The sequence below is a fragment of the Portunus trituberculatus genome, chromosome 31 (assembly GCF_017591435.1).
Source record: "Portunus trituberculatus isolate SZX2019 chromosome 31, ASM1759143v1, whole genome shotgun sequence".
Classification (NCBI taxonomy): Eukaryota; Metazoa; Arthropoda; class Malacostraca; order Decapoda; family Portunidae; genus Portunus; species Portunus trituberculatus.
In genome coordinates this window covers 26,219,503-26,246,609 of record NC_059285.1, presented here as the reverse complement: position 1 = coordinate 26,246,609, position 27,107 = coordinate 26,219,503, and the positions used below count along the sequence as shown (strand labels likewise).

The window sequence follows — 27,107 nt, the reverse complement described above, 5'->3', positions numbered from 1 at the left end:
TTTTTTATTTCAAGCTTGGTTACTTTAATCTCTTTCATATGGACAGTCTCTCTATTACCCTGTGGTCTTTCAAATTTGGATTCCTTAGTAAAGACCTCATGAAATTTACTATTTAACAGTTCTGCCATACTTTTTGGGTCTTCCACCATTCCGTTCTCTCCTTTTAACCTTTCTATTTTTTCTTTTTGTCTTATTTTTCCATTTATGAATCTGTAGAACAATTTTGGTTGTTCCTTACATTTTTCGACAATGTCCTTTACATAGTTCCTTTCTTCTTCCTTTCTCACCTTAGGATATTCATTTCTTGCTATTTTGAAGTTTTCCTTATTTTCTGGATTTCTGTTTCTTCTCCACCTTTTCCATGATCCATCTCGTTTCTCCTTTGCCCTAACACATCTTCCATTAAACCAATTTTTCTTTCCTTCTTCTTTAGGTCTATATTTCGGGACATATTCCCTGACCCCAGTTTTGTATATTTCCAAAAATAAGTTATATTTCTCTTGAACCGTTAATGAGTTTTCCATCTCCTCCCAGTTTACGTTTTTAAAATAGTTCTTGAGTTTCTCAATATCAGCCTTTCTGTAATTTAATCGGTCTCCTTTGTATGATTCATCTCTATCTTCCTTTCCTTCTTCTATATCCATTTCTAATATTACATGGTCACTCTTTCCCAATGGGCACTTGTATCTTATATCATCGTTAATTGGTATATCCCTTGTAAAAACTAGTTTCCCAGTGTACCTCCTTACAGTTAAAATCTCCTACCAATATAACTTTTCTCTTTTCCTTAATGATTCTTGTAAGACTCCTTATTGTATTATCTATCATGTCTCTATATTCTTGGTTAGTCCATGAGTTTGTTTTTTTTTTTTTTTTTTTTTTACATTACAACACTCCAAGGAAAACAAAGTTGGAAAAAAAAATCCCGCTTTGCCAGGCCCTGTTAAGAGGAATAGTATAAAGAGAAAACAAAAACTCTAAAAGGAGGGTCCAGTTTAAGATGTCTTGACACTCCTCTTTTGAAAGAGTTTAAGTCATAGGCAGGTGGAAATACAGACACAGGTGTTTGTTTTTGGTGGCACATATGTTCCAATGATTGTTAACTCCTTTTTATTAATATGTACCTTAACATACAGTATTTCTGATTTTCCTTCCCCAAACTCCACTTGATTTACCACTATCTCCTTCCTTAACATCATCATGACTCCTCCTCCTCCTTTACCCACTCTGTCTCTCCTCCATATACTCGTATTATATCTTTTATCTATGTCTATTTTTATTGCCTCAATTAACTTTGTTTTCACCAGGTATACAATATCTGGTTCTTCTTTCTTTATGTAATCTCTTAATTCTAATTTACTAGATAAAATCCCATCTATGTTTGTATACATCATTTTTAATCTCTTGTTCTTATCATTTTTAGTTAAACTTGCTCCATTTTTTTCTCTTCTTTCTCTTTTATATACCATTTTCTTATCCTGTCTCCTATAATTTTCCAAAAAAAATGCCTTCTTCTCCTCCTCTGATCTTTCATTATTTTTTTCTCTTACTTTTGCCACCAGTTCATTGTGTCTTTTCCTTTCCTCCTCGTTTCTATTTTTCTTTATATATATATCTTTGCAACTTCAGTTTCTCTGAGTTTTGTTTTTCTATATAGTACTTCTGCTGCTGCTTGTGATTTTAGTAATATCTTCATTGGTCTCACTGTTCCTTCTTGATATGGTCCCATTCTATGGATTTCTTCTACTTCCTCTTCTAAGTTCTGTCTATTCTCGTCATTCAGATGTTTTAGTAGGTCTTTTACTGATTTCATTTCGTCTTTTTCCCTTCTTGGTCTATATTTAACATTTTTTTCTTTCAGTCCAAAAATAATTACACTTCTTTTTTTCCGCAATTTCTCTTACTAAATTTTCTTTTTTCTTGAGGACTCCTATCATTTTGCTTGTCATATTTTCATCTCTTTCTTTTAACTGTTTTTGAAATACTTCTTGAAATGATTCCTTGTCTTTCTTATCTTGGATTCTCCATGCTTGTACTTCTTTTTTAATCACATCTTGTACTCTTTCTTCTTCTTTGTTAACTAGATCTTTTAGCTTCTCTTTTTTTTTCTCGGCTTTACCGAGTCCTTCTTCCAACAATTTCTTGTAGTTTGCTATTTGGACTTTTAATTCTTCATTTTCGGTTCTTAACCTAGTTTCGTTTTCTTCCACTCTTTTTATCCTTTCTTTCAATTTCTGGAGCTCTTTATCCTGTTCTTCATTCTCTTTCATTCCCATACTCTCCTTTATCAATTTATCTAATTTACGTTCGATAGCCAAGACTCTATCAAATAATGAAGTTTGCGCCATATCAAAGCCTTCAAATTCTCTTTCTCCCTCACCAACATTGTCATCATCAGCTTTAATTCTTTCCCTTGTCACATACCTGCATTTAGATGGAATCTCTTTCTCACTCATTATTATTTAACACTGTATTCATGAAAAAAAAAAAAAAATGAGTCCACACTTTTCACCCAGGCCACTGTAAACCCAAACAAAGGTAGTGAAGATCAGCTGATTCTCGGGAGCGACGGTATTGCGTGCTTCCTCTACCGCGTCTCATGTATTTACCTAGTTGTAGTTTTACAGGGCCTGGGCTTTATGCTCGTGTGGCCCCGTCTCCATATCTACACTTATCCAATCTTACTTTAAAAGTGTGCACACTCGTTGCAGACACTACTTCTTCATCTAAACTGTTCCACATCTCAATACATCTCCGCGGGAAAGTATATTTTTTTATATCTCTCAGACGTGTGTGTGTGTGTATTTACCTAGTTGTAGTTTTACAGGGCCTGGGCTTTATGCTCGTGTGGTCCCGTCTCCATATCTACACTTATCCAATTTTTCTTTAAAACTATGTACACTCTTTGCTGATACCACTTCCTCACTCAAACTGTTCCAAGTCTCAACACATCTTTGCGGGAAACTAAATTTTTTAACATCTCTCAGACATCGTCCTTCCTTAGTTTCTTACTATGCGATCTTGTGCTTCTAAAGTCATATTCTTCTCTCAGGATCAGTTTCTCATTATCCACTTCATCCATTCCGTTAATCAATTTATAAACTTGTATCAGATCCCCTCTCTCTCTTCTCTGCTCCAAGGTTGGTAGATCCATTGCCTTTAGTCTCTCCTCATATGCCATCCCTTTAAATTCTGGAACCATTCTTGTAGCCATTTTTTGTAGTCTCTCTAATTTTCTTATGTTTCTTTTTATGAGGAGTCCACACAACTCCTGCATATTCCAATCTAGGTCTTATTTTAGTACTTATCAATTTCTTCATCATTTCCTTGTCCATATAGTGAAATGCTACTCCAATATTCCTTAGCAAATTATACGTCTCTTTGAAAATTCTATCAATATGGCTAACCGGTTGATTATTTTCTTCCATTGTCACTCCCAAGTCCTTTTCCTTTTTTACTTTTTCTAGTTCTACTCCATCTCCCATCTTATAGATTCCCACTGGTCGTCTTTCACTTTTCCCATTTCCATGACATGGCTTTTGTCCACATTGAATTCCATCTCCCATTTTTTGCTCCATTTCCAGATCTTGTTTAAGTCTTCCTGTAGTATTTCACAATCCTCTTTTTGTTTAATGACTCTGCACAGTTTCGCATCGTCCATAAACAGATTTATGTAGCTGTTCACTCCCTCTGGCATGTCATTTATATATACGAGAAAAGAATTGGTGCCAATACTGACCCCTGTGGCACTCCGCTGTCTACTGTTCTCCACTTGGACTTCATATCTTTAACTATCATCCTTATTTCTCTCCCCCTTAAGTAATTCTTCATCCATCTCAATGTGCTTCCTTTTAAGCCACCCTTCTCCTCTAACTTCCATAGTAATCTTTCATGTGGCACTTTATCAAAAGCCTTTTTTAGATCTAAATAAATACAGTCAACCCATCCCTCTCTCTCTTGTACATTATCAACTATTCTAGAGTAGAAACTCAATAAATTTGTCACACATGACCGACCTTTTCTAAAACCAAATTGGCTATTTGATAATATTTTGTTGTCTTCAAGAAACTCGATCCATTGCTTCTTTATTACTTTTCACACATCTTGCATATTACACTAGTTAGTGATACCGGCCTGTAATTTAAAGGTTCTTCCTTCCTTCCGCTCTTATATATGGGAACCACCTCAGCTCTTTTCCACTCCACTGGCACTGTTCCATTTTCTATTGAGCATTTTATGATGTTGTATATTGGACTTGCTAGTTCTTCCCTACATTCTTTCAGTATTCTGCCTGAGACTTCATCCGGTCCCATTGCCTTTTCCTCATCCAATTCCGTCATCAACTTTTTATTTCAAGCTTGGTTACTTTAATCTCTTTCATATAGACAGTCTCTCTATTACCCTGTGGTCTTTCAAATTTGGATTCCTTAGTAAAGACCTCATGAAATTTACTATTTAACAGTTCTGCCATACTTTTGGGTCTTCCACCATTCCGTTTTCTCCTTTTAACCTTTCTATAGTTTCTTTTTGTCTTATTTTTCCATTTATGAATCTGTAGAACAATTTTGGTTGTTCCTTACATTTTTCGACAATGTCCTTTTCATAGTTCTTTTCTTCTTCCTTTCTCACCTTAGCATATTCATTTCTTGCTGTTTTGAAGTTTTCCTTATTTTCTGGATTTCTGTTTCTTCTCCACCTTTTCCATGCTCCATCTCGTTTCTCCTTTGCCCTAGCACATCTTGCATTAAACCAATCTTTCTTTCCTTCTTCTTTAGGTCTATATTTGGAACATATTCCTGACCCCAGTTTTGTATATTTCCAAAAATAAGTTATATTTCTCTTGAACCGTTAATGAGTTTTCCATCTTCTCCCAGTTTACGTTTTTAAAATAGTTCTTGAGATTCTCAATATCAGCCTTTCTGTAATTTAATCGGTCTCCTTTGTATGATTCATCTCTATCTTCCTTTCCTTCTTCTATATCCATCTCTAATATTACATGGTCACTCTTTCCCAATGGGCACTTGTATCTTATATCATCGTTAATTGGTATATCCCTTGTAAAAACTAGGTCTAATCTTGCCGGCTCATCGTTTCCTCTGAATCTTGTGTTTTTCTTTACTCTTTGGACCATCAAATTATCTATCATTAGGTTCAGGAATCTATCTCCCCAGGCATCTTCCCCCATACCACTTTCATAATTTTCCCATTCTACCTCCTTACAGTTGAAATCTCCTATCAATATCACTTTTCTCCTTTCCTTAATGATTCTTGTAAGACTTCTTATTGTGTCATCTATCATGTCTCTATATTCTTGGTTAGTCCATGAGTGTTTTTGGTGGCACATATGTTCCAATGATTGTTAACTCCTTTTTGTTAATATGCATCTTAACATACAGTATTTCTGATTTTCCTTCCCCAAACTCCACTTGATTTACCACTATCTCCTTCCTTAACATCATCATGACTCCTCCTCCTCCTTTACCCACTCTGTCTCTCCTCCATATATTATACCTTTTATCTATGTCTATTTTTATTGCCTCATTTAACTTTGTTTCCACCAGGCATACAATATCTGGTTCTTCTTTCTTTATGTAATCTCTTAATATAAAGAAATAATAAAGACAGGATGATACAAGTAACTGAAGAATATGAGAACTAAAAGCAAGAGTGGATATATTCAAAACAATGGTTACCGTGCTGGAGGGCCTTTTGAGCGTGAGTTTCTCAGCTGCTTCAATGGCTGCTCCCTGAACCTGCTCCAGTACTTCCTCTGCACTCAGATTGTCCTGCACTGCTTCAAATTTGCTGTAAGGAAATAATAATTTAATGACAATGTTACTTTTGATACTGATTTTTTTCCATTAACTGGCTAGTATAATGCATGAATTTACTTTGATAGCATTTTTTCACTTAAATCAAATACAGTGATGACTCAATACACGAATGTCTTAAAAGTCCAAGTTTTCAATACTCAAACGCAAAAATTCAACCTGGTACCTGAAAAGATACAGTAAGTCCTCGTTATACGGTAGTTCTTTATCCTGTAAATTCAGTTACGGTATTTGGAAATTACTACCCTCGATTTGATATACAGTAAGAAAAATTCACAGATACCGTATCCGCTCATGTCATCTGAGGGGGTCCAGCCCAGGGAGCATGGGTGATGACGTCATCCATGCTCCATGCCACACCTCCCCGCCACTCACAGTACTGCTGACTTTTAACTTGACCGCCCTTGGAGCCTGTTATCTCTTCCCCTACCCCCCTTTTTTTTTTTAACTGCATTACATATTAATTACATGCATTACTAATTAGATGAATAAATGAAATATTAAAGGGTCTATTGTAAGCACAAATATATCCATAATAATCATGGCAAACATTTAAAGCCTACTACCAGCGGCGAACCATGCAGCAACTGATAAAGGGCACAGATGGGCCTGGCAAGCCCACTATCAGAGAATGTTGGAAGTCGTATAACATCAAGCACGCCTTAGATAACATCAAGTCATCTTGGGACGAAGTGAAGACATCTACCATGAATTTGGCATGGAATAACGTATGGCCAGAATGCGCGCATGACTTCCCAGGCTTTGCTGAAGACGACATCAGTGCGATCAGAAATGACATAGTAAATCTGTGCCATAGGGCTGGCTTCGATGAAGTTGATGATGATGATGATGTTCAAGATCTTTTCGAAAGCCATGCTGAACCTCTCTCAAATGAAGAACTTATAGAGAAAGACAAAGCATCACAGGAGACAGAAAAAGAGGGAGACAAGGAAGAACCTGTGCATGGCCTGGACATCATAACTCTTAGAGAATGTCTCGGTGGTATCGAAAAAGCTCTGGAAACCCTGAAGGAACGTGACCCAAATCCTGGCAGGAGTAGCAAAGTGGCTCATGACATAGAGAAAAGTGTCAAAATTTATCAAGAAATCTATGATGAAAATACAAGAAAAACCAAACAGTCAGACATGCCATCCCTGTCACACCTGCCAACCCTGCTACAGCTGGCCATTCCTCAATATCCTCTTTCTTCAAATCAGTGAAACGTGCCAACCCTGCTACAGCTGGCCCTTCCACATCTGCTTCTGACAGTACAGATGACGACGTCTTATCCTCGTCTGTCCACTAAGCGGAAGATGAGTTAGGGCTGAAATCCCTACTGTCCCTTAGCCTCGGGAGGGACATCATCTGATAGAATACATGGCGAGTGAAAGGTAAATAAAAACGTTTTCTGTTTATTTCTTTTGCGCAGTACTTTACATTTTTTTTTTTTTATGACTATTTTCATGTATTTTCATTTCTGTAGGGATGACTTTTGATGTGCTGGAACACATTCCCTATTATTACATGTTATAATGGGTTCGGTATAAGGTAAATTCAATTTACAGTAAGGTTTCCAGGAACGCATATGTACCGTATAACGAGGACTTACTGTACCTGGTACTCAAAACAGCCGCACACATGGTTGTTCTATTCTAACACTGGTATTCTGGTATACTGAATAAAGGTGTACATCCCTACAACTCTCTCCACTGCACAACAGTTGAGAGAACAATATTCTTCTGCGTTCTTTCTATAGTTTTTCATTTAGAAACTTAAGGGGCTATCACATTAGCCTATGATATGCAGAAAATGGGACATGGTTCTTGGTGCAAAACTAGGAACATTATCACACACAAGCTGCCCTTGTTCTTGTTATGCTAGGCAAACAGCCCAGCAACAAAGACGAAGCCTAATGAAAACAAACCAGAACATAAACATGCCGCTTATATCTCAACTTGTGCTTCGTTCTGGAATTGCACTTGCACTTCCACTTATTGAAGGAAAGGAAGAAAATGAAACTAGAGAAGAACTGAGAGGTGTGCAACGGCAACTTTTGGAATTGGGGATGATTGCCACAAGCCCAAACTATTGATATGATATATAGGCAAGCCCCGATTAATGAATGTTCACACAACGAAATTTCGCTACAATGAATGTTTCCTTTAACTACCATCTGCTCGTATAACGAACACCAAACTCACTTTAACCCTTAACGTACGGTGATCGGTTCGGGATATTTGTAGCGTTGCGTGTGGAGACGAGGATTGTTCGGGGAATCACGATTTTTCCGCGTTTGAATCTCTCCCCTTCACTATTGGTCCTGGGGCAAGTGGATGTATCTGGCATTTTTTCTTGCTCGCCTCCTCGACCCTTGAGACGTGTTCTCACACAATAGGTCATCTTTTCCCATTTTGAGGCGACATCTGGCAACCCCCATGACCCGGAGGGAGGAAACGGTACTCTGAGTGATTTTATGTCAGTGTTACTCAGTAGTGACATTGAGTATAGTGATGAAAGTGAAGACAGTGATTTTTTTATTGAGAGAGAAGAAAGTGAAGACTCCAGTAGTGATTCTGATAGTGATCTGGGAGACAGAGACCAAACCTCAGAGCGATGTTCATAAACCTCATATACTCCCCTTGAACAATGCGCTGGTGTGTGTCACCCCTGGTTGCCTCTACAGGACTGTGCCTGTCAGCATAGTCATGTGATTCCCATCACTAATAAGAGTTGCCAGATTCTGATTATTATAGAAATCTACAATACTTGTGATATGTGGTTTCTTTTTCTTTTCCTGTTTTGCACATCATTTCATATCTTTGAGTTTGCATTTTCAAGACATGAAAGTGCAAAAGTTCCTTCTTTAACATCAAATTCAAATGCCTGAACGGAAAGAGAGAGAGAGAGAGAGAGAGAGAGAGAGAGAGAGAGAGAGAGAGAGAGAGAGAGAGAGAGAGAGAGAGAGAGAGAGAGAGAGAGAGAGAGCACGCACGCTGTCTTATCAGAGCTTGGGGGGTATTTCTTAGCGGCGGGTACTGCCACGGGTTCGGGGAGAATTTTTTGATATACAATAACTTTGCTCTCAGAGGTCATAACATGTTGAAAACTACATTGTTGTACTCAGAATAACAAAGAGAAATATGCTTTTATTAGGAAAAAATCTTTAAGCATTTTTGACAAGTGTGATTTTTCCCCGTTGTAACAGATGGAAAGTTAGTCAGCTCCCTGGTTTTTAAGGGTTAATGAAATTTTATCCTAGTAATTTTTTCCGAGTTTGAAAGCTCCGCTGTATCACGCAAGCCGACAGGCTTTTGAATACACCAGCGCCTCTCATGGACAAAACGTGCACCACTCACTCCCCTACCCTTCCCCGCTCTTAGTTCATAACAATAACATTGTCCAGCAGCAGCTCATCTTCCCTCACTCAACATGCCACCAAAACTCCCTGCAACCAGCCCTGCAATGCTGCCTAGCGTTACTAAGAAGACCAGGAAGTCTCTTACTCTCAAAATGAAGCTGGATATTATTTACAGACATGAGAGGCAAGAAAACTAATAGCATTGCTCATTACCATGGCTTGACTCTATCTACTGTCTCTACTATTTTCAAGTCAGCAGACTCTATTAAAGAAAACTGGTGGGACCATATCTTCCTTGCAAGCTAAAAGAACCACCCGAACTCGTGACTCTGCAATGGATAAAATGGAAAGCCTTCTTGAAATGTGGTACATAAGTTTTGTATGCGGTACAATGATACATCATTTGTATACATTCCACAGGTTGCCAGCTAGCGTCTTTCCCGCTCCACTCTCCCTCCCTTCATAAATTTAAGATCATCAACATTATATTATAAAGTTATTTACATACATACATTAATGTACATTATAATGACTGAGTCTTAAATTAAACTGCTTAAATGTTTAACTTCATAATTTTTACTTTCATTAAACCTTTTACTATGCTATGATGCACTCTCGCTTTGTTTATTCTCAATGGAAGTTCAAGTCAGGGATCAAACTTGTTATAATTGGTTTGCTTAACGAAAATTCATGCAATGAACGTTTTTTCAGGAATGTAACCTGTTCGTTAAGCAGGGGTTGCATGTACATATATTTCATCTTTATAGATTGATGAAATATTATTTAATATTCCAATATGACAAATTTAAGCACGTTCTTTTTAGTTTTAATGATAGGGTATTATTTTATATCTTATGTTTATTTTTCCATTAGGATAGCACATGGAGAACCGGAATGGATAAGAAACCATCTAAACTCTGCTCTGCTAATCTCAGAGAAGTTCTAGCTATCTGGAGCGCGATGTTCCTCGTATCATAAGCCAGTATGATACCTCCTTTACAATCGCACCAATGAGGCTTATTAGTAGTGAAAATAAGGAATCTAGTGAGTGCAAGTGCCCTCCAATAGAGAGTTCACAAGAATCATATATTGAGTTACCAGGCATTTATATATGGATGGTACCTCGTCCACTGATGACATCCCTCCTCCTACCCACACTACTACCATTCTCTTTTATGTTATCCATCATCAGCCTTCACTTACATTAAGTACAAATCAAAATTATAAAAAAAATACATTGTAATTTTTGTAAACTTAAGGCTTTGATAAGGCTAGAACAAATTGCCTGATTTATAGGTATCAGTAGTCAAACTTTTAATGATACTAGAACAGCCATTTGGAATGAATTAAGTTCAGGTACTGAGTCTCTACTGTAATCTATACAACCATTATGAAACTTCTGAACATCCATATTTTGAGAAGGAAATCAGAGATGGCATAAATGGGTAAAATGCCAAAAATAACTGCCCACATACCACATATAAACAAATAGTCCCTACAGGATCCTGCCTTAATATGTTGTAATAATGAGCTCATACCAGTATATACAACAAAGTAAAAATATGTTTGGAGACTGATAAAATTAAACATTAACAATATGGAAAGTGTGAAGATGTATGGAGTTTACTCAATAACTGAAAATACTGAGGTACAGTGAATTCAAAAATCTCAATTAATCTCATCTTGATATTTCACATCTTGATCACACCACCCAACAATTCACATATCTTGATCAAATTACATGAATATTGATTACTATTGTTTTTCATCTACTTGCATAATAACAAACATGGCACATGGCAATGCAATTTTTTTATTGCTCTCCCATCTAGTGGGAGCTTGCATTTTAAACATGTGTTGGAAGTTTCAGGAGCATTCCAGAATGCAATATGATGGGCTTATGATGTCACTCATGTTTTACAAAAGCTAACAGGGGATGTGATATGTGTACCCTCCAAAGGGGAACAATGTTGATAAAAAAAACTTCCAAAAGGACTCTCTGGCCTCTCTTCTCTTGCCTACTTATAAGTGGTATAAGGATTTTAACAAAGGGAACATGAGCAAAGTTCTTACGTGTACACACACACATACACACACACACGGGATCAAACAGTGAAACACACACACACACACACACACACACACACACACACATACACACACACACGGGACACCGTCGATGGCGGATGTGGTCGCTGAGCTCCAGAGCAATCATCTCTAATTCTACAGTTGCCATTGCCTAAGAGTAACTAAGGTGGGAAAGGAGCTTGTAATGTTTGTCCCGTCTCCATATAGTCATGTTGATTAGCAAAATAATGTCCAGGGAAGGTAAATATAAACTGTAGCCTGCGTTTGAGCCATCAGCTGAAGTTTGTTTACATCTGCGCAACATGGCGGCCGTGAACTCGAAAGATGAATCAGACTTCACAGGATTTCAAGGAATAATGGAGAAGAGCGTTTATGTGAAGAAAATTCTGGAGTTGGAAGGTAAAATTGAAAAAACTGTTTGAAAAGTATGGGGGCCTGGAAACGAGTTATGACAATGTAATGAAAGAGTGCGCTGAAATGAAGAAAGAAAATGCAATACTGAAAGAGGAAGTTAAGTTAATTAAAGTGAATTGCGACAAATGTGGAGAATCTTTAGGAAAAGTGATGGAGAAGCAGGCTGAATGGAAAAAAAGTCAGGAAGTGGAAAGAAAGGAGGTAAATTACAAAGTTGCAAGTCTGGAAAAGGAAATCAAAGAGTCTGGGAGAAAACTTTGGGCCTTGCTGAAATTATAGATCAACAGATCATAGAAGAGAAGATTGCTGAGAAAGTGGTGAAGGTTATTAAGTCAAATGAGACATTGGTGAGGGAAACTGTAGACAAAAAGAGATGTGTGGTGATATTTGGTGTGGAGGAGGATAAGACACCAAGTAAAATGGAGAGAGAAAAACATAAAAAGGTGATAAATAATATCATTAATGTGGTGCAGGAGGAGGAAAAGACCTAGTACAAGAAATAGAGGACTTCCATAGAATTGGAAAGTTCACAGGAGAAGGTATGAGGCCAATAAGAATCAAACTTAAGTCACAAAAGGATGTAGATGAATTGGTGGAGAAGTCATGGAGGCTAGCCCAGCAGGAAACAACAAGGAAGATTTGGTTGAGAAGAGATCTCGGTGAAAAGGAAAGAGAAATGTTAAATGAGTTGAGAAAGGAGGCTTTGAAAAAAATGAAGAGAGGACAGAAGAGGAGAAGAAAGAGTTTTCTGGAGAATCTTGGATATGAGACTGAGGAAGTGGTTCATAACCCAGAAAAGTACAGTAAGAAAGGACTAAAGAAACTTACGTATGAGCGGAATGTAATGTATTCCAACATAAATGGAGTGATATCGGGATTTTAGAACTCAACGATTACTTGAGGGACAAGAACCCAGATATTGTGGGTCTTACTGAAACAAAACTGAGAGAGGAGAAGACCTGATGATGGTTGGAGAAGGAAATATAATGTTTGGAAAAGAAATAGAGTAGGTAAGATGGGAGGAGGAGTGATGTTGCTGGTTAAAAAGATATAAAGGTGGATCAAGTGAAAGAAGGTATGGGAAAGGCAGAAGTGCTAAAGATCAGAGCAGAAACTAATGAAGGAAAAAGAGGCACTACATAGTGGTGTACGTACCACCTAAGACAAATGCATGGTCAGTACAGGAATATGAAGAAATGATAAGTGATACAGGAACATGTCTGGAAGAAATGTTGGGTGGCTGTGAACGAACTATAATGATGGGAGATTTTAATTGTAAAGAGGTGTGTTGGGAGGACTGGTCAATGGAAGGATCAGAGACAACATGGGGAAATACACTATTGACACTGGCAATGGAAAATGTGTTAACTCAGTGGGTCAAAGAAGATACTAGGTTTGGAGGAGAGGGAGCATCGTCAAGACTGGACTTGGTCTTTAGTACAGAGCCAATGGTCATTGAGGAGATGAGGGTGGAGTGCCCTTTAGCAAAGAGTGATCATGCAGTTTTGGAGTTCAAGGTGATAGATGAAGAGAAATCTAGAAGAAATGAAGAATATAAAGTGGGAAGATGGAATTATGCCAAGACAGATTTTGGAAACCTAAAGAAATTCTTTCAAGAGACAAATTGGATGAAATTCAAGAGTGCTATGGGAGCAAATGAAAAGTGGAAGGAATTTATAAAAATATACAAAGAAGGTGAGAAAAAATTTGTACCAATAAGACAACATAGAGAAGTTGGAAAGCAGGACTGGTTTAACGATAGATGTGAAAAGGCTAGAACAAGAAAAGAGGATGCATGGAAGAGGTGGAGAAGGAAAAGACGGATTAAGCAGTGGGAAAGTTACAAAAGAGCAAGAAATGAATATGTGTTGATTAGAAGAGAAGAAAGAAAGAAACAAGAAAAGGATATAATTGATAAATGTAAAGACCAACCAAGGCTTTTTACAGACATGTGAACAACAACATCAAAAATAGAGAAAGTATTGAAAGTTTAGAAGTAAATGGAGTATGCAGTGAGGATCCCAGGAAATGGCAGAGGCTATGAATGGATGCTTTCGGAAGGTATTCACAAAGGAGACTGCTTTTGACAAACCACTGGTAATGGAACAGAAAGGGATTATGAAGGAGTTTCAAGTAACTGTGGAGGAGATCAAGAATATGATGGGGAGTTTAGAAGTGAGAAAAGCTGTGGGACCTGATGGGGTATCAGGATGGATTTTAAGAGAATGCAGGAGCAACTGGCAGAAAAAGTTTGTGAAGTAATTGATGCCTCATTAAGGGAAGGTGTAGTGCCCCAAGACTGGAAAAGAGCTAACATTGTCCCAATCTATAAATCAGGTAACAAGAGAGACCCATTGAACTATAGACCAGTGTCACTTACAAGTGTGGTAGCTAAGATGTGTGAGAGGGTGGTGAAGAATAGATGGACAGACTTCTTGGAGAAAAATGACATACTTTGTGAGTGTCAATTTGGTTTTAGAAAAGGGCGTTCATGCACGACAAACCTGATATGTTACTATTCGAGGGTGATAGATGTAATACAGGAAAGAGATGGTTGGGCTGATGGAATATATCTGGATTTAAAAAAGGCCTTTGATAAGGTACCACACCGGAGACTGATCTGGAAACTTGAAATGGTAGGAGGAGTGCATGGCAGTTTACTAAAATGGATGGAAGACTTTTGGTAGGAAGAGAAATGAGAACAATAATTAAGGACAGACCATCAGAATGGGGCTTGGTGGAGAGTGGAGTTCCACAGGGATCAGTGTTGGCACCAGTAATGTTTGCGGTCTACATAAATGACATGGTGGATGGGGTGTCCAGTTATGTGAGCCTATTTGCAGACGATGCAAAATTGTTAAGAAAAGTGAGATGTGACAAAGATTGCGAACTACTCCAGGAAGACTTGGACAGAATATGGAAATGGAGCTGTACATGGCAAATGGAGTTCAACACGACAAAATGCAAGAAAATAGAGTTTGGCAAGAGTGAAAGAAGAATCAGGAGTATGTACAAGATAGGAAATGAAGACATAAAACCAGTCATGAAGAAAAAGACCTTGGGGTGACAATTACCAATGACCTATCGCCAGAGAGACATATAAACAAAATAATTGGAGAAGTATTGAACTTATTGAGGAACATAAGAGTGGCGTTCGTATATTTAGATGAAGAAATGATGAAGAAAATAATTACTGCAATGATAAGACCGAGGCTTGAATATGCAACAATACAGTGGGCTCGAACTTAAAGAAACACATAAGGAAACTAGAGAAAGTACAGAGGGCTGCAACAAAAATGGTGCCTGACTTAAGAGATTTGACTTATGAAGACAGACTGAAAAGAATGCAACTTCCGACCCTGGAAAACAGAAGAGAAAGGGGAGACCTGATAGCAATATACAGAGTGATGATTGGCATGGAAAAATGGATAGGGAAGATCTGTGTATGTGGAATGAAAGAATGTCGAGAGGGCATGGGAAAAACTAAAATGGCCACTTATAGGAGAGATGTGAAAAAATATAGCTTCCCTCATAGAAGGGTGGAAGCATGGAATAGTTTAGACGTGGAAGTGGTCAACGCAAGGAATATTCATGATTTTAAGAAAAAGCTGGACATTAATAGATATGGAGACGGGACAACACGAGCATAGCTCTTTTCCCGTATGTTACAATTAGGTAAATACAATTAGGTAAATACACACAAGAAGGACTCGGTAAAGCCGAGAAAGAAAAAGAAAAGCTAAAATATCTAGTTAACAAAGAAGAAGAAAGAGTACAAGACGTGATTAAAAAAGAAGTACAAGCATGGAGAATCCAAGATAAGAAAGACAAGGAATCATTTCAAGAAGTATTTCAAGAACAGTTAAAAGAAAGAGATGAAAATATGACAAGCAAAATGATAGGAGTCCTCAAGAAAAAAGAAAATTTAGTAAGAGAAATTGCGGAAAAAAGAAGAGTGTAATTATTTTGGACTGAAAGAAAAAATGTTAAATATAGACCAAGAAGGGAAAAAGACGAAATGAAATCAGTAAAAGACCTACTAAAACATCTGAATGACGAGGATAGACAGAACTTAGAAGAGGAAGTAGAAGAAATCCATAGAATGGGACCATATCAAGAAGGAACAGTGAGACCAATTAAGATATTACTAAAATCACAAGCAGCAGCAGAAGAAGTACTATATAGAAAAACAAAACTCAGAGAAACAGAAGGTTGCAAAGATATATATATAAAGAAAAATAGAAACGAGGAGGAAAGGAAGAGACACAATGAACTGGTGGCAGAAGCAAGAGAAAAAATAATGAAAGGTCAGAGGAGGAGAAGAAGGCATTTTTTTGGAGAATTATAGGAGACAGGATAAGGAAATGGTATATAAAAGAGAAAGAAGAGAAAAGAATGGAGCAAGTTTAACTAAAAATGATAAGAACAAGAGATTAAAATGATGTATACAAACATAGATGGGATTTTATCTAGTAAATTAGAATTAAGAGATTACATAAAGAAAGAAGAACCAGATATTGTATGCCTGGTGGAAACAAAGTTAAATGAGGCAATAAAAATAGACATAGATAAAAGGTATAATATATGGAGGAGAGAGTGGGTAAAGGAGGAGGAGGAGTCATGATGATGTTAAGGAAGGAGATAGTGGTAAATCAAGTGGAGTTTGGGGAAGGAAAATCAGAAATACTGTATGTTAAGATGCATATTAACAAAAGGAGTTAACAATCATTGGAACATATGTGCCACCAAAAACAAACTCATGGACTAACCAAGAATATAGAGACATGATAGATGACACAATAAGGAGTCTTACAAGAATCATTAAGGAAAGGAGAAAAGTGATATTGATAGGAGATTTCAACTGTAAGGAGGTAGACTGGGAAAATTATGAAAGTGGTATGGGGGAAGATGCCTGGGAGATAGATTCCTGAACCTAATGATAGATAATTTGATGGTCCAAAGAGTAAAGGAAAACACAAGATTCAGAGGAAACAATGAGCCGGCAAGATTAGACCTAGTTTTTACAAGGGATATACCAATTAACGATGATATAAGATACAAGTGCCCATTGGGAAAGAGTGACCATGTAATATTAGAGATGGATATAGAAGAAGGAAAGGAAGATAGAGATGAATCATACAAAGGAGACCGATTAAATTACAGAAAGGCTGATATTGAGAATCTCAAGAACTATTTTAAAATCGTAAACTGGGAGGAGATGGAAAACTCATTAATGGTTCAAGAGAAATATAACTTATTTTTGGAAATATACAAAACTGGGGTCAGGGAATATGTTCCGAAATATAGACCTAAAGAAGAAGGAAAGAAAGATTGGTTTAATGCAAGATGTGCTAGGGCAAAGGAGAAACGAGATGGAGCATGGAAAAGGTGGAGAAGAAACAGAAATCCAGAAAATAAGGAAAACTTCAAAACAGCAAGAAATGAATATGCTAAGGTGAGAAAGGAAGAAGAAAAGAACTATGAAAAGGACATTGTCGAAAAATGTAAGGAACAACCAAAATTGTTCTACAGATTCATAAATGGAAAAATAAGACAAAAAGAAACAATAGAAAGGTTAAAAGGAGAGAACGGAATGGTGGAAGACCCAAAAGTATGGCAGAACTGTTAAATAGTAAATTTCATGAGGTCTTTACTAAGGAATCCAAATTTGAAAGACCACAGGGTAATAGAGAGACTGTCTATATGAAAGAGATTAAAGTAACCAAGCTTGAAATAAAAAGTTGATGACGGAATTGGATGAGGAAAAGGCAATGGGACCGGATGAAGTCTCAGGCAGAATACTGAAAGAATGTAGGGAAGAACTAGCAAGTCCAATATACAACATCATAAAATGCTCAATAGAAAATGGAACAGTGCCAGTGGAGTGGAAAAGAGCTGAGGTGGTTCCCATATATAAGAGCGGAAGGAAGGAAGAACCTTTAAATTACAGGCCGGTATCACTAACTAGTGTAATATGCAAGATGTGTGAAAAAGTAATAAAGAAGCAATGGATCGAGTTTCTTGAAGACAAAATATTATCAAATAGCCAATTTGGTTTTAGAAAAGGTCGGTCATGTGTGACAAATTTATTGAGTTTCTACTCTAGAATAGTTGATAAAGTACAAGAGAGAGAGGGATGGATTGACTGTATTTATTTAGATCTAAAAAAGGCTTTTGATAAAGTGCCACATGAAAGATTACTATGGAAGTTAGAGGAGAAGGGTGGCTTAAAAGGAAGCACATTGAGATGGATGAAGAATTATTTAAGGGGGAGAGAAATAAGGACGATAGTTAAAGATATGAAGTCCAAGTGGAGAACAGTAGACAGCGGAGTGCCACAGGGTCAGTATTGGCACCAATACTTTTTCTCGTATATATAAATGACATGCCAGAGGAGTGAACAGCTACATAAATCTGTTTGGACGATGCGAAACTGTGCAGAGTCATTAAACAAAAGAGGATTGTGAAATACTACAGGAAGACTTAAACAAGATCTGGAAATGGAGCAAAAATGGGAGATGGAATTCAATGTGGACAAAAGCCATGTCATGGAAATGGGAAAAGTGAAAGACGACCATTGGGAATCTATAAGATGGGAGATGGAGTAGAACTAGAAAAAGTAAAAAAGGAAAAGGACTTGGGAGTGACAATGGAAGAAAATAATCAACCGGTTAGCCATATTGATAGAATTTTCAGAGAGACGTATAATTTGCTAAGGAATATTGGAGTAGCATTTCACTATATGGACAAGGAAATGATGAAGAAATTGATAAGTACTAAAATAAGACCTAGATTGGAATATGCAGGAGTTGTGTGGACTCCCATAAAAAGAAACACATAAGAAAATTAGAGAGACTACAAAAATGGCTACAAGAATGGTTCCAGAATTTAAAGGGATGGCATATGAGGAGAGACTAAAGGCAATGGATCTACCAACCTTGGAGCAGAGAGAGAGAGAGGATCTGATACAAGTTTATAAATTGATTAACGGAATGGATGAAGTGGATAATGAGAAACTGATCCTGAGAGAAGAATATGACTTTAGAAGCACAAGATCGCATAGTAAGAAACTAAGGAAGGGACGATGTCTGAGAGATGTTAAAAAATTTAGTTTCCCGCAAAGATGTGTTGAGACTTGGAACAGTTTGAGTGAGGAAGTGGTATCAGCAAAGAGTGTACATAGTTTTAAAGAAAAATTGGATAAGTGTAGATATGGAGACGGGACCACACGAGCATAAAGCCCAGGCCCTGTAAAACTACAACTTGGTAAATACAACTAGGTAAATACACACACACACACACACACACTGGCATTTCAATTCATGGACAAAGATATGATGAAAAAAATCATCACAGGCATGATACATCCAAAGCTGGAATATGCAGCTTCGGTATTGTCTCTGAGCTTTAAAGAAGATATAAGAAGATTAGAACAGGTACAGAAGGTTGCTACAAAGATGGTGCCGGAACTAAAGGAGCTAACATATTAAGAACGGGTGAAGGAAATGGGACTACCAACCGTACAAGATAGAAGAGAATGAGGAGCCCTAATAACAATGTACAAGATAGTCAATGGCTTTGAAAAGATAGATAAGGAAGACCTGCTGCTGGTGATAGAAGAAGATGGAAGGACAAGATGTCATATAAAGAAGATCAGGATGAGGCAGTGTGTGAAGGATATTTGAAAATACAGTTTTCCACACAGAACGGTGAAGTGGAATGTATTGAATAATGAAGTTGTTACAGCACATAATGTGCATAACTTTAAGGAAAAGTTGGTTAAATGGACACATGGAAACAGGACACTATGAACTCTGCTCAAACCCTATACAATACAACTAGGTAAACACACACACACACACACACACACACACACACACGGGACATCGTCGATGGCGGAGGTGGTCGCTGAGCTCCAGAGCAATCATCTCTAATTCTACAGTTACCATTGCCTAAGAGTAACCAAGGTGGGAAAGGAGCTGGTAATGTTTGTCCCGTCTCCATATAGTCATGTTAACTGTTGATTAGCAAAATAATGTCCAGGGAAGGTAAATATAAACTGTAGCCTGCGTTTGAGCCATCAGCTGGTTTGTTTACATCTGAGCAACATGGCGGCCGTGAACTCGAAAGATGAATCAGACTTCACAGGATTTCAAGGAATAATGGAGAAGAGCGCTTATGTGAAGAAAATTCTGGAGTTGGAAGGTAAAATTGAAAACTGTTTGAAAAGTATGGGGCCTGGAAACGAGTTATGACAATGTATTGAAAGACTGTGCCGATATGAAGAAGGAAAATGAAGCACTGAAAGAGGAAGTTAAGCTAATTAAAGTGAATTGCGAAAAATGTGGAGAATCTCTAGGAAAAGTGATGGAGAAGCAGGCTGAATGGAAAAAAAGTCAGGAAGTGGAAAGAAAGGAGGTAAATTACAAAGTTGCAAGTCTGGAAAAGGAAATCAAAGAGTCTGGGGAGAAAACTTTGGGCCTTGCTGAAATTATAGATCAACAGATCATAGAAGAGAAGATTGCTGAGAAAGTGGTGAAGGTTATTAAGTCAAATGAGACATTGGTGAGGGAAACTGTAGACAAAAAGAGATGTGTGGTGATATTTGGTGTGGAGGAGGATAAGACACCGAGTAAAATGGAGAGAGAGAAAAACATAAAAAAGGTGATAAATAATATCATTAATGTGGTGCAGGAGGAGGGAAAAGACCTAGTACAAGAAATAGAGGACTTCCATAGAATTGGAAAGTTCACAAGAGAAGGTATGAGGCCAATAAGAATCAAACTTAAGTCACAAAAGGATGTAGATGAATTGGTGGAGAAGTCATGGAGGCTAGCCCAGCAGGAAACAACAAGGAAGATTTGGTTGAGAAGAGATCTCGGTGAAAAGGAAAGAGAAATGTTAAATGAGTTGAGAAAGGAGGCTTTGAAAAAAATGAAGAGAGGACAGAAGAGGAGAAGAAAGAGTTTTTCTGGAGAATCTTGGATATGAGACTGAGGAAGTGGTTCATAACCCAGAAAAGTACAGCAAGAAAGGACTAAAGAAACTTACGTATGAGCGGAATGTAATGTATTCCAACATAAATGGAGTGATATCGGGATTTTAGAACTCAACGATTACTTGAGGGACAAGAACCCAGATATTGTGGGTCTTACTGAAACAAAACTGAGAGAGGAGAAGACCTGATGATGGTTGGAGAAGGAAATATAATGTTTGGAAAAGAAATAGAGTAGGTAAGATGGGAGGAGGAGTGATGTTGCTGGTTAAAAAGATATAAAGGTGGATCAAGTGAAAGAAGGTATGGGAAAGGCAGAAGTGCTAAAGATCAGAGCAGAAACTAATGAAGGAAAAAGAGGCACTACATAGTGGTGTACGTACCACCTAAGACAAATGCATGGTCAGTACAGGAATATGAAGAAATGATAAGTGATACAGGAACATGTCTGGAAGAAATGTTGGGTGGCTGTGAACGAACTATAATGATGGGAGATTTTAATTGTAAAGAGGTGTGTTGGGAGGACTGGTCAATGGAAGGATCAGAGACAACATGGGAAATACACTATTGACACTGGCAATGGAAAATGTGTTAACTCAGTGGGTCAAAGAAGATACTAGGTTTGGAGGAGAGGGAGCATCGTCAAGACTGGACTTGGTCTTTAGTACAGAGCCAATGGTCATTGAGGAGATGAGGGTGGAGTGCCCTTTAGCAAAGAGTGATCATGCAGTTTTGGAGTTCAAGGTGATAGACGAAGAGAAATCTAGAAGAAATGAAGAATATAAAGTGGGAAGATGGAATTATGCCAAGACAGATTTTGGAAACCTAAAGAAATTCTTTCAAGAGACAAATTGGATGAAATTCAAGAGTGCTAAGGGAGCAAATGAAAAGTGGAAGGAATTTATAAAATATACAAAGAAGGTGAGAAAAATTTGTACCAATAAGACAACATAGAGAAGTTGGAAAGCAGGACTGGTTTAACGATAGATGTGAAAAGGCTAGAACAAGAAAAGAGGATGCATGGAAGAGGTGGAGAAGGAAAAGACGGATTAAGCAGTGGGAAAGTTACAAAAGAGCAAGAAATGAATATGTGTTGATTAGAAGAGAAGAAAGAAAGAAACAAGAAAAGGATATAATTGATAAATGTAAAGACCAACCAAGGCTTTTTACAGACATGTGAACAACAACATCAAAAATAGAGAAAGTATTGAAAGTTTAGAAGTAAATGGAGTATGCAGTGAAGATCCCAGGAAATGGCAGAGGCTATGAATGGATGCTTTCGGAAGGTATTCACAAAGGAGACTGCTTTTGACAAACCACTGGTAATGGAACAGAAAGGGATTATGAAGGAGTTTCAAGTAACTGTGGAGGAGATCAAGAACATGATGGGGAGTTTAGAAGTGAGAAAAGCTGTGGGACCTGATGGGGTATCAGGATGGATTTTAAGAGAATGCAGGAGCAACTGGCAGAAAAAGTTTGTGAAGTAATTGATGCCTCATTAAGGGAAGGTGTAGTGCCCCAAGACTGGAAAAGAGCTAACATTGTCCCAATCTATAAATCAGGTAACAAGAGAGACCCATTGAACTATAGACCAGTGTCACTTACAAGTGTGGTAGCTAAGATGTGTGAGAGGGTGGTGAAGAATAGATGGACAGACTTCTTGGAGAAAAATGACATACTTTGTGAGTGTCAATTTGGTTTTAGAAAAGGGCGTTCATGCACGACAAACCTGATATGTTACTATTCGAGGGTGATAGATGTAATACAGGAAAGAGATGGTTGGGCTGATGGAATATATCTGGATTTAAAAAAGGCCTTTGATAAGGTACCACACCGGAGACTGATCTGGAAACTTGAAATGGTAGGAGGAGTGCATGGCAGTTTACTAAAATGGATGGAAGACTTTTGGTAGGAAGAGAAATGAGAACAATAATTAAGGACAGACCATCAGAATGGGGCTTGGTGGAGAGTGGAGTTCCACAGGGATCAGTGTTGGCACCAGTAATGTTCGCGGTCTACATAAATGACATGGTGGATGGGGTGTCCAGTTATGTGAGCCTATTTGCAGACGATGCAAAATTGTTAAGAAAAGTGAGATGTGACAAAGATTGCGAACTACTCCAGGAAGACTTGGACAGAATATGGAAATGGAGCTGTACATGGCAAATGGAGTTCAACACGACAAAATGCAAGAAAATAGAGTTTGGCAAGAGTGAAAGAAGAATCAGGAGTATGTACAAGATAGGAAATGAAGACATAAAACCAGTCATGAAGAAAAGACCTTGGGGTGACAATTACCAATGACCTATCGCCAGAGAGACATATAAACAAAATAATTGGAGAAGTATTGAACTTATTGAGGAACATAAGAGTGGCGTTCGTATATTTAGATGAAGAAATGATGAAGAAAATAATTACTGCAATGATAAGACCGAGGCTTGAATATGCAACAATACAGTGGGCTCCGAACTTAAAGAAACACATAAGGAAACTAGAGAAAGTACAGAGGGCTGCAACGAAAATGGTGCCTGACTTAAGAGATTTGACTTATGAAGACAGACTGAAAAGAATGCAACTTCCGACCCTGGAAAACAGAAGAGAAAGGGGAGACCTGATAGCAATATACAGAGTGATGATTGGCATGGAAAAATGGATAGGGAAGATCTGTGTATGTGGAATGAAAGAATGTCGAGAGGGCATGGGAAAAACTAAAATGGCCACTTATAGGAGAGATGTGAAAAATATAGCTTCCTCATAGAAGGGTGGAAGCATGGAATAGTTTAGACGTGGAAGTGGTCAACGCAAGGAATATTCATGATTTTAAGAAAAAGCTGGACATTAATAGATATGGAGACGGGACAACACGAGCATAGCTCTTTTCCCGTATGTTACAATTAGGTAAATACAATTACGTAAATACACACACACACACACACACAAAAAAAAAAAGTCCAAGGAACTGGTTAATGTTGTGAAAAATAAGGAAACATTGATAAGAGAAATAGCAGAAAAGAAGAAAAGTGCATTAACATTTGGGATGAAAGAACAAAATATAACATATAAGCCTAAGAGAATTAAAGAAGAATTAAAAACGGTAAGAGATCTGTTTAAAAATCTAAATGGTGATGAACAAAATGACCTACAAGAAGAAGTGGAAGAGATCCATAGACTGGGTCCATATAAGGAGGGAGTAAGGAGACCGATTAAAGTAGTACTGAAGTCACAACAATCTGCGGAGGACATTTTATATAGAACATCAAAATTAAGAGAGGTAGAAGGTTGCAAAGAGGTGTACGTAAGAAAAAATAGAAATGAGGAAGAGAGGAGTATATATAAGGAATTGTTCGAAGAGGCGAGAAGAAAAATGATGAACGGTCTGAAGAGGAAAAAGAAAAGTTTTTTTGGAGAGTTATAGGAGAGTCAGAAAATGGTATGTGGAAAGAAGGAATGCAGAGGAACCCTTAGAGGGAGCAGTAGGTTGACCGTAATGTATACTAATACAGATGGGATACTGTCAAGTAGATTAGAATTGCAAGACTATGTGATGGTGGAGAAGCCTGATATAGTGTGTTTGACTGAGACAAAATTACATGAAAAAACAAAGGTAAATTTGGATAATAAATATAATATATGAAGAAAGGATAGAGAGGGTAAAGGTGGAGGAGGAGTTATGATTATGACGAAGAAGGATATAAATGTGGATAAGGTTTGGTATGGGAAGAACAATGCAGAAGTGATAAGCATAAGGTTAAAAAGTGATGGAAAAAAATTAATAATCATGGTGACCTATGTACCTCCTAAAACAAATTCTTGGACATTAAGGGAATGCGACAATATGATCAAGGATACTTTACAGACTTTGGAAAGTGTATTAACTGGAAAAAAAAAGGTGATACTAGTAGATTTTAATTGTAAAGAAGTGGATTGGGAAAATCTAGTAAGTGGTGTTGGAGAGGAAGCATGGGGAGAGAGATTCCTTAATCTAATGATGGAAAATATGATGGAACAGAGGGTGAAAAAAAATACTAGATATAGAGGAAATGATGAACCAGCTAGACTGGATTTGGTGTTAACACGAGAAGTGTACCTATATGGTGATATACAATATAAATGTCCATTGGGGAAGAGTGATCATGTGGTTATGGAAATGCAGATGGCAATAACACAGCGAAGGAGAGATGAGACATACAGGAGTGGTAGATTGAATTATAGAAAGATGGACACAGAAAATTTGAAAAATTATTTTAAAACATTAGATTGGGAGAAGATGGTACAAATCAGAAAAGTGAACAAAAATATGAAATTTTTATGAAATATTATAAAGAATGAGTTATGAAATTTGTACCAAAGTATAAACCGAGAGAGGAAGGAAGAAAGGATTGGTTTAATGCAACTTGTGTTAAGGCTAAAGAAAAGAGAGATGTGGCTTGGAAAAGATGGAAATATACTAAATAAGGAGAATTATAGAGTGGCGAGGAATGAGTATGTGAGGGTAAGGAGGGAGGAGGAAAGAAAATTTAAAAAAGATATTGTAGACAAGAGTAAGGAACATTCAAAATTATTTTACAGGTTCATAAATGGTAAACTTAAAAAGAGAGAGTCCATTGAAAGATTAAAAGGAGAGCAAGGGATAGTAGATGACCCTAAGAATATCGCGGAATTGCCAAATAATAGGTTTCAACAAGTACTTACTAAAGAAACAATGTTTGTAAAGCCTCAAAATGTAGAAGGAAATGTGCACATGGATGACATTAAGATACCTAAAAAGGAGTTATATAAAATGTTGGAGGAACTTAAAGATGATAAAGCGATGGGACCAGATGAAGTTTCAGGCAAATTATTGAAAGAATGTAGAGAAGAACTGATAGATCCATTATATGATATAATAAGGTGTTCATTAGAAACCGGGGAAGTACCAGTAGAGTGGAAAAGAGCTGAAGTGGTGCCCATTTATAAGGGAGGCAGTAAGGAAGAGCCTCTTAACTATAGACCTGTGTCTTTAACAAATGTGGTCGGTAAGATTTGTGAGAGGGTGATAAAGAAATATTGGATATGGTTCCTGGAGGATCATAAGTTATTATCGGATCATCAATTTGGCTTTAGGAAAGGGAGGTCATGTGTAACAAATCTACTGAGCTTTTATTCGAGTGGTTGACAAAATACAAGAGAGAGAGGGATGGATGGACTGTGTATATTTGGATTTAAGTTAGAGTTATTTAAAATGTTCTCAGATACAAACTACATAGATGTGAGATCTTTCTTTACCTTAGAAAAGGGAAGTAGAACTAGAAATCATGGCAGGAAGATTAGAAAGCAAGGCTGCAGGTTAGATATAAGAAAATATTTCTTTAGTCATAGGGTGGTAGACTTCTGGAATGCATTGCCAGAGACGGTTGCAAATAGCACTAGTTTGACAATGTTTAAAAACAGATTAGATAAACACTTAAATTTATTAGATTTATAATTATGTATAGCACTGCATGATAGTTTTTATAAGAAATTTACTATAGTTAAACAAGACATGATCATCATGTATGGGGACCACAAATTGTAGAGGATTTTGCTGCAGGACTTAGCCCTGTTAATGGGCCAGATATTTAGAATTAGTATATAATGTATTGTGTACTTGTAAGTGTATCTTTAAGTACTGATGATGAGGTTGCTGTGTGACTGATACAGGATAACCTAGATGGGCTCTGGTGGCTCTTTGTTATCCTACTATTTATGTTATGTTATGTTATGATAAAAAAAGCTTTTGACAAGGTACCTCACATGAGACTGCTATGGAAACTAGAGATTTATAGAGGATTGAAGAGAAAAGTGTTAAAGTGGATGGAAAACTACTTGAGATGGAGGGAGATGAGAACGGTAATAAGGGATGCAAAGTCGGACTGGTTGGTGGTGGAGAGTGGAGTCCCACAAGGCTCAGTGCTGGCACCAATACTTTTCCTTGTCTATATTAATGATATGCCAGAGGGAGTAAACAGTTATATTAATTTGTTTGCGGATGATGTGAAGTTGTGTAGGTGTGTGAAGAGTGAAGAAGATTGTGAAATTTTACAGGCAGATCTGGATAGGATTTGGGAGTGGAGCAAGAGGTGGGAGATGGAATTTAATCTGAGCAAAAGTCATGTAATGGAGATGGGGAAGAGTGGAAGACGGCCAAGAGGGTCATATAAGATGGGTGAAGAAGTAGTGTTGAAAAAGGTGGAAAAGGAAAAGGATTTGGGAGTGATAATACAAGACCATGGGCAGTTTGAGGCTCATATTGACAATATGTTTGGAGAAACATATAATTTGATTAGAAATATTGGATTAGCCTTTCACTATATGGATAAAGATATGATGAAGAAATTAATTAGTACGGTAATTAGACCAAGATTGGAATATGCCGGGGTGGTTTGGACCCCTTATAAAAAGA

General features: G+C 37.4%; 1 protein-coding gene across 6 annotated transcripts in view; it reads right to left on the bottom strand.

The window, feature by feature from the left end:
- Positions 1-27,107, bottom strand: part of LOC123511364 (bromodomain-containing protein 7-like) — a 473,159-nt gene that overhangs the window by 197,614 nt on the left and 248,438 nt on the right. For all 6 annotated transcript variants that reach the window (XM_045267176.1, XM_045267179.1, XM_045267177.1 and 3 more), the window contains one exon: positions 5,694-5,805. In XM_045267176.1, coding sequence (XP_045123111.1) covers positions 5,694-5,805 — 112 coding nt within the window. The remainder of the gene's footprint in view (positions 1-5,693; positions 5,806-27,107) is intronic.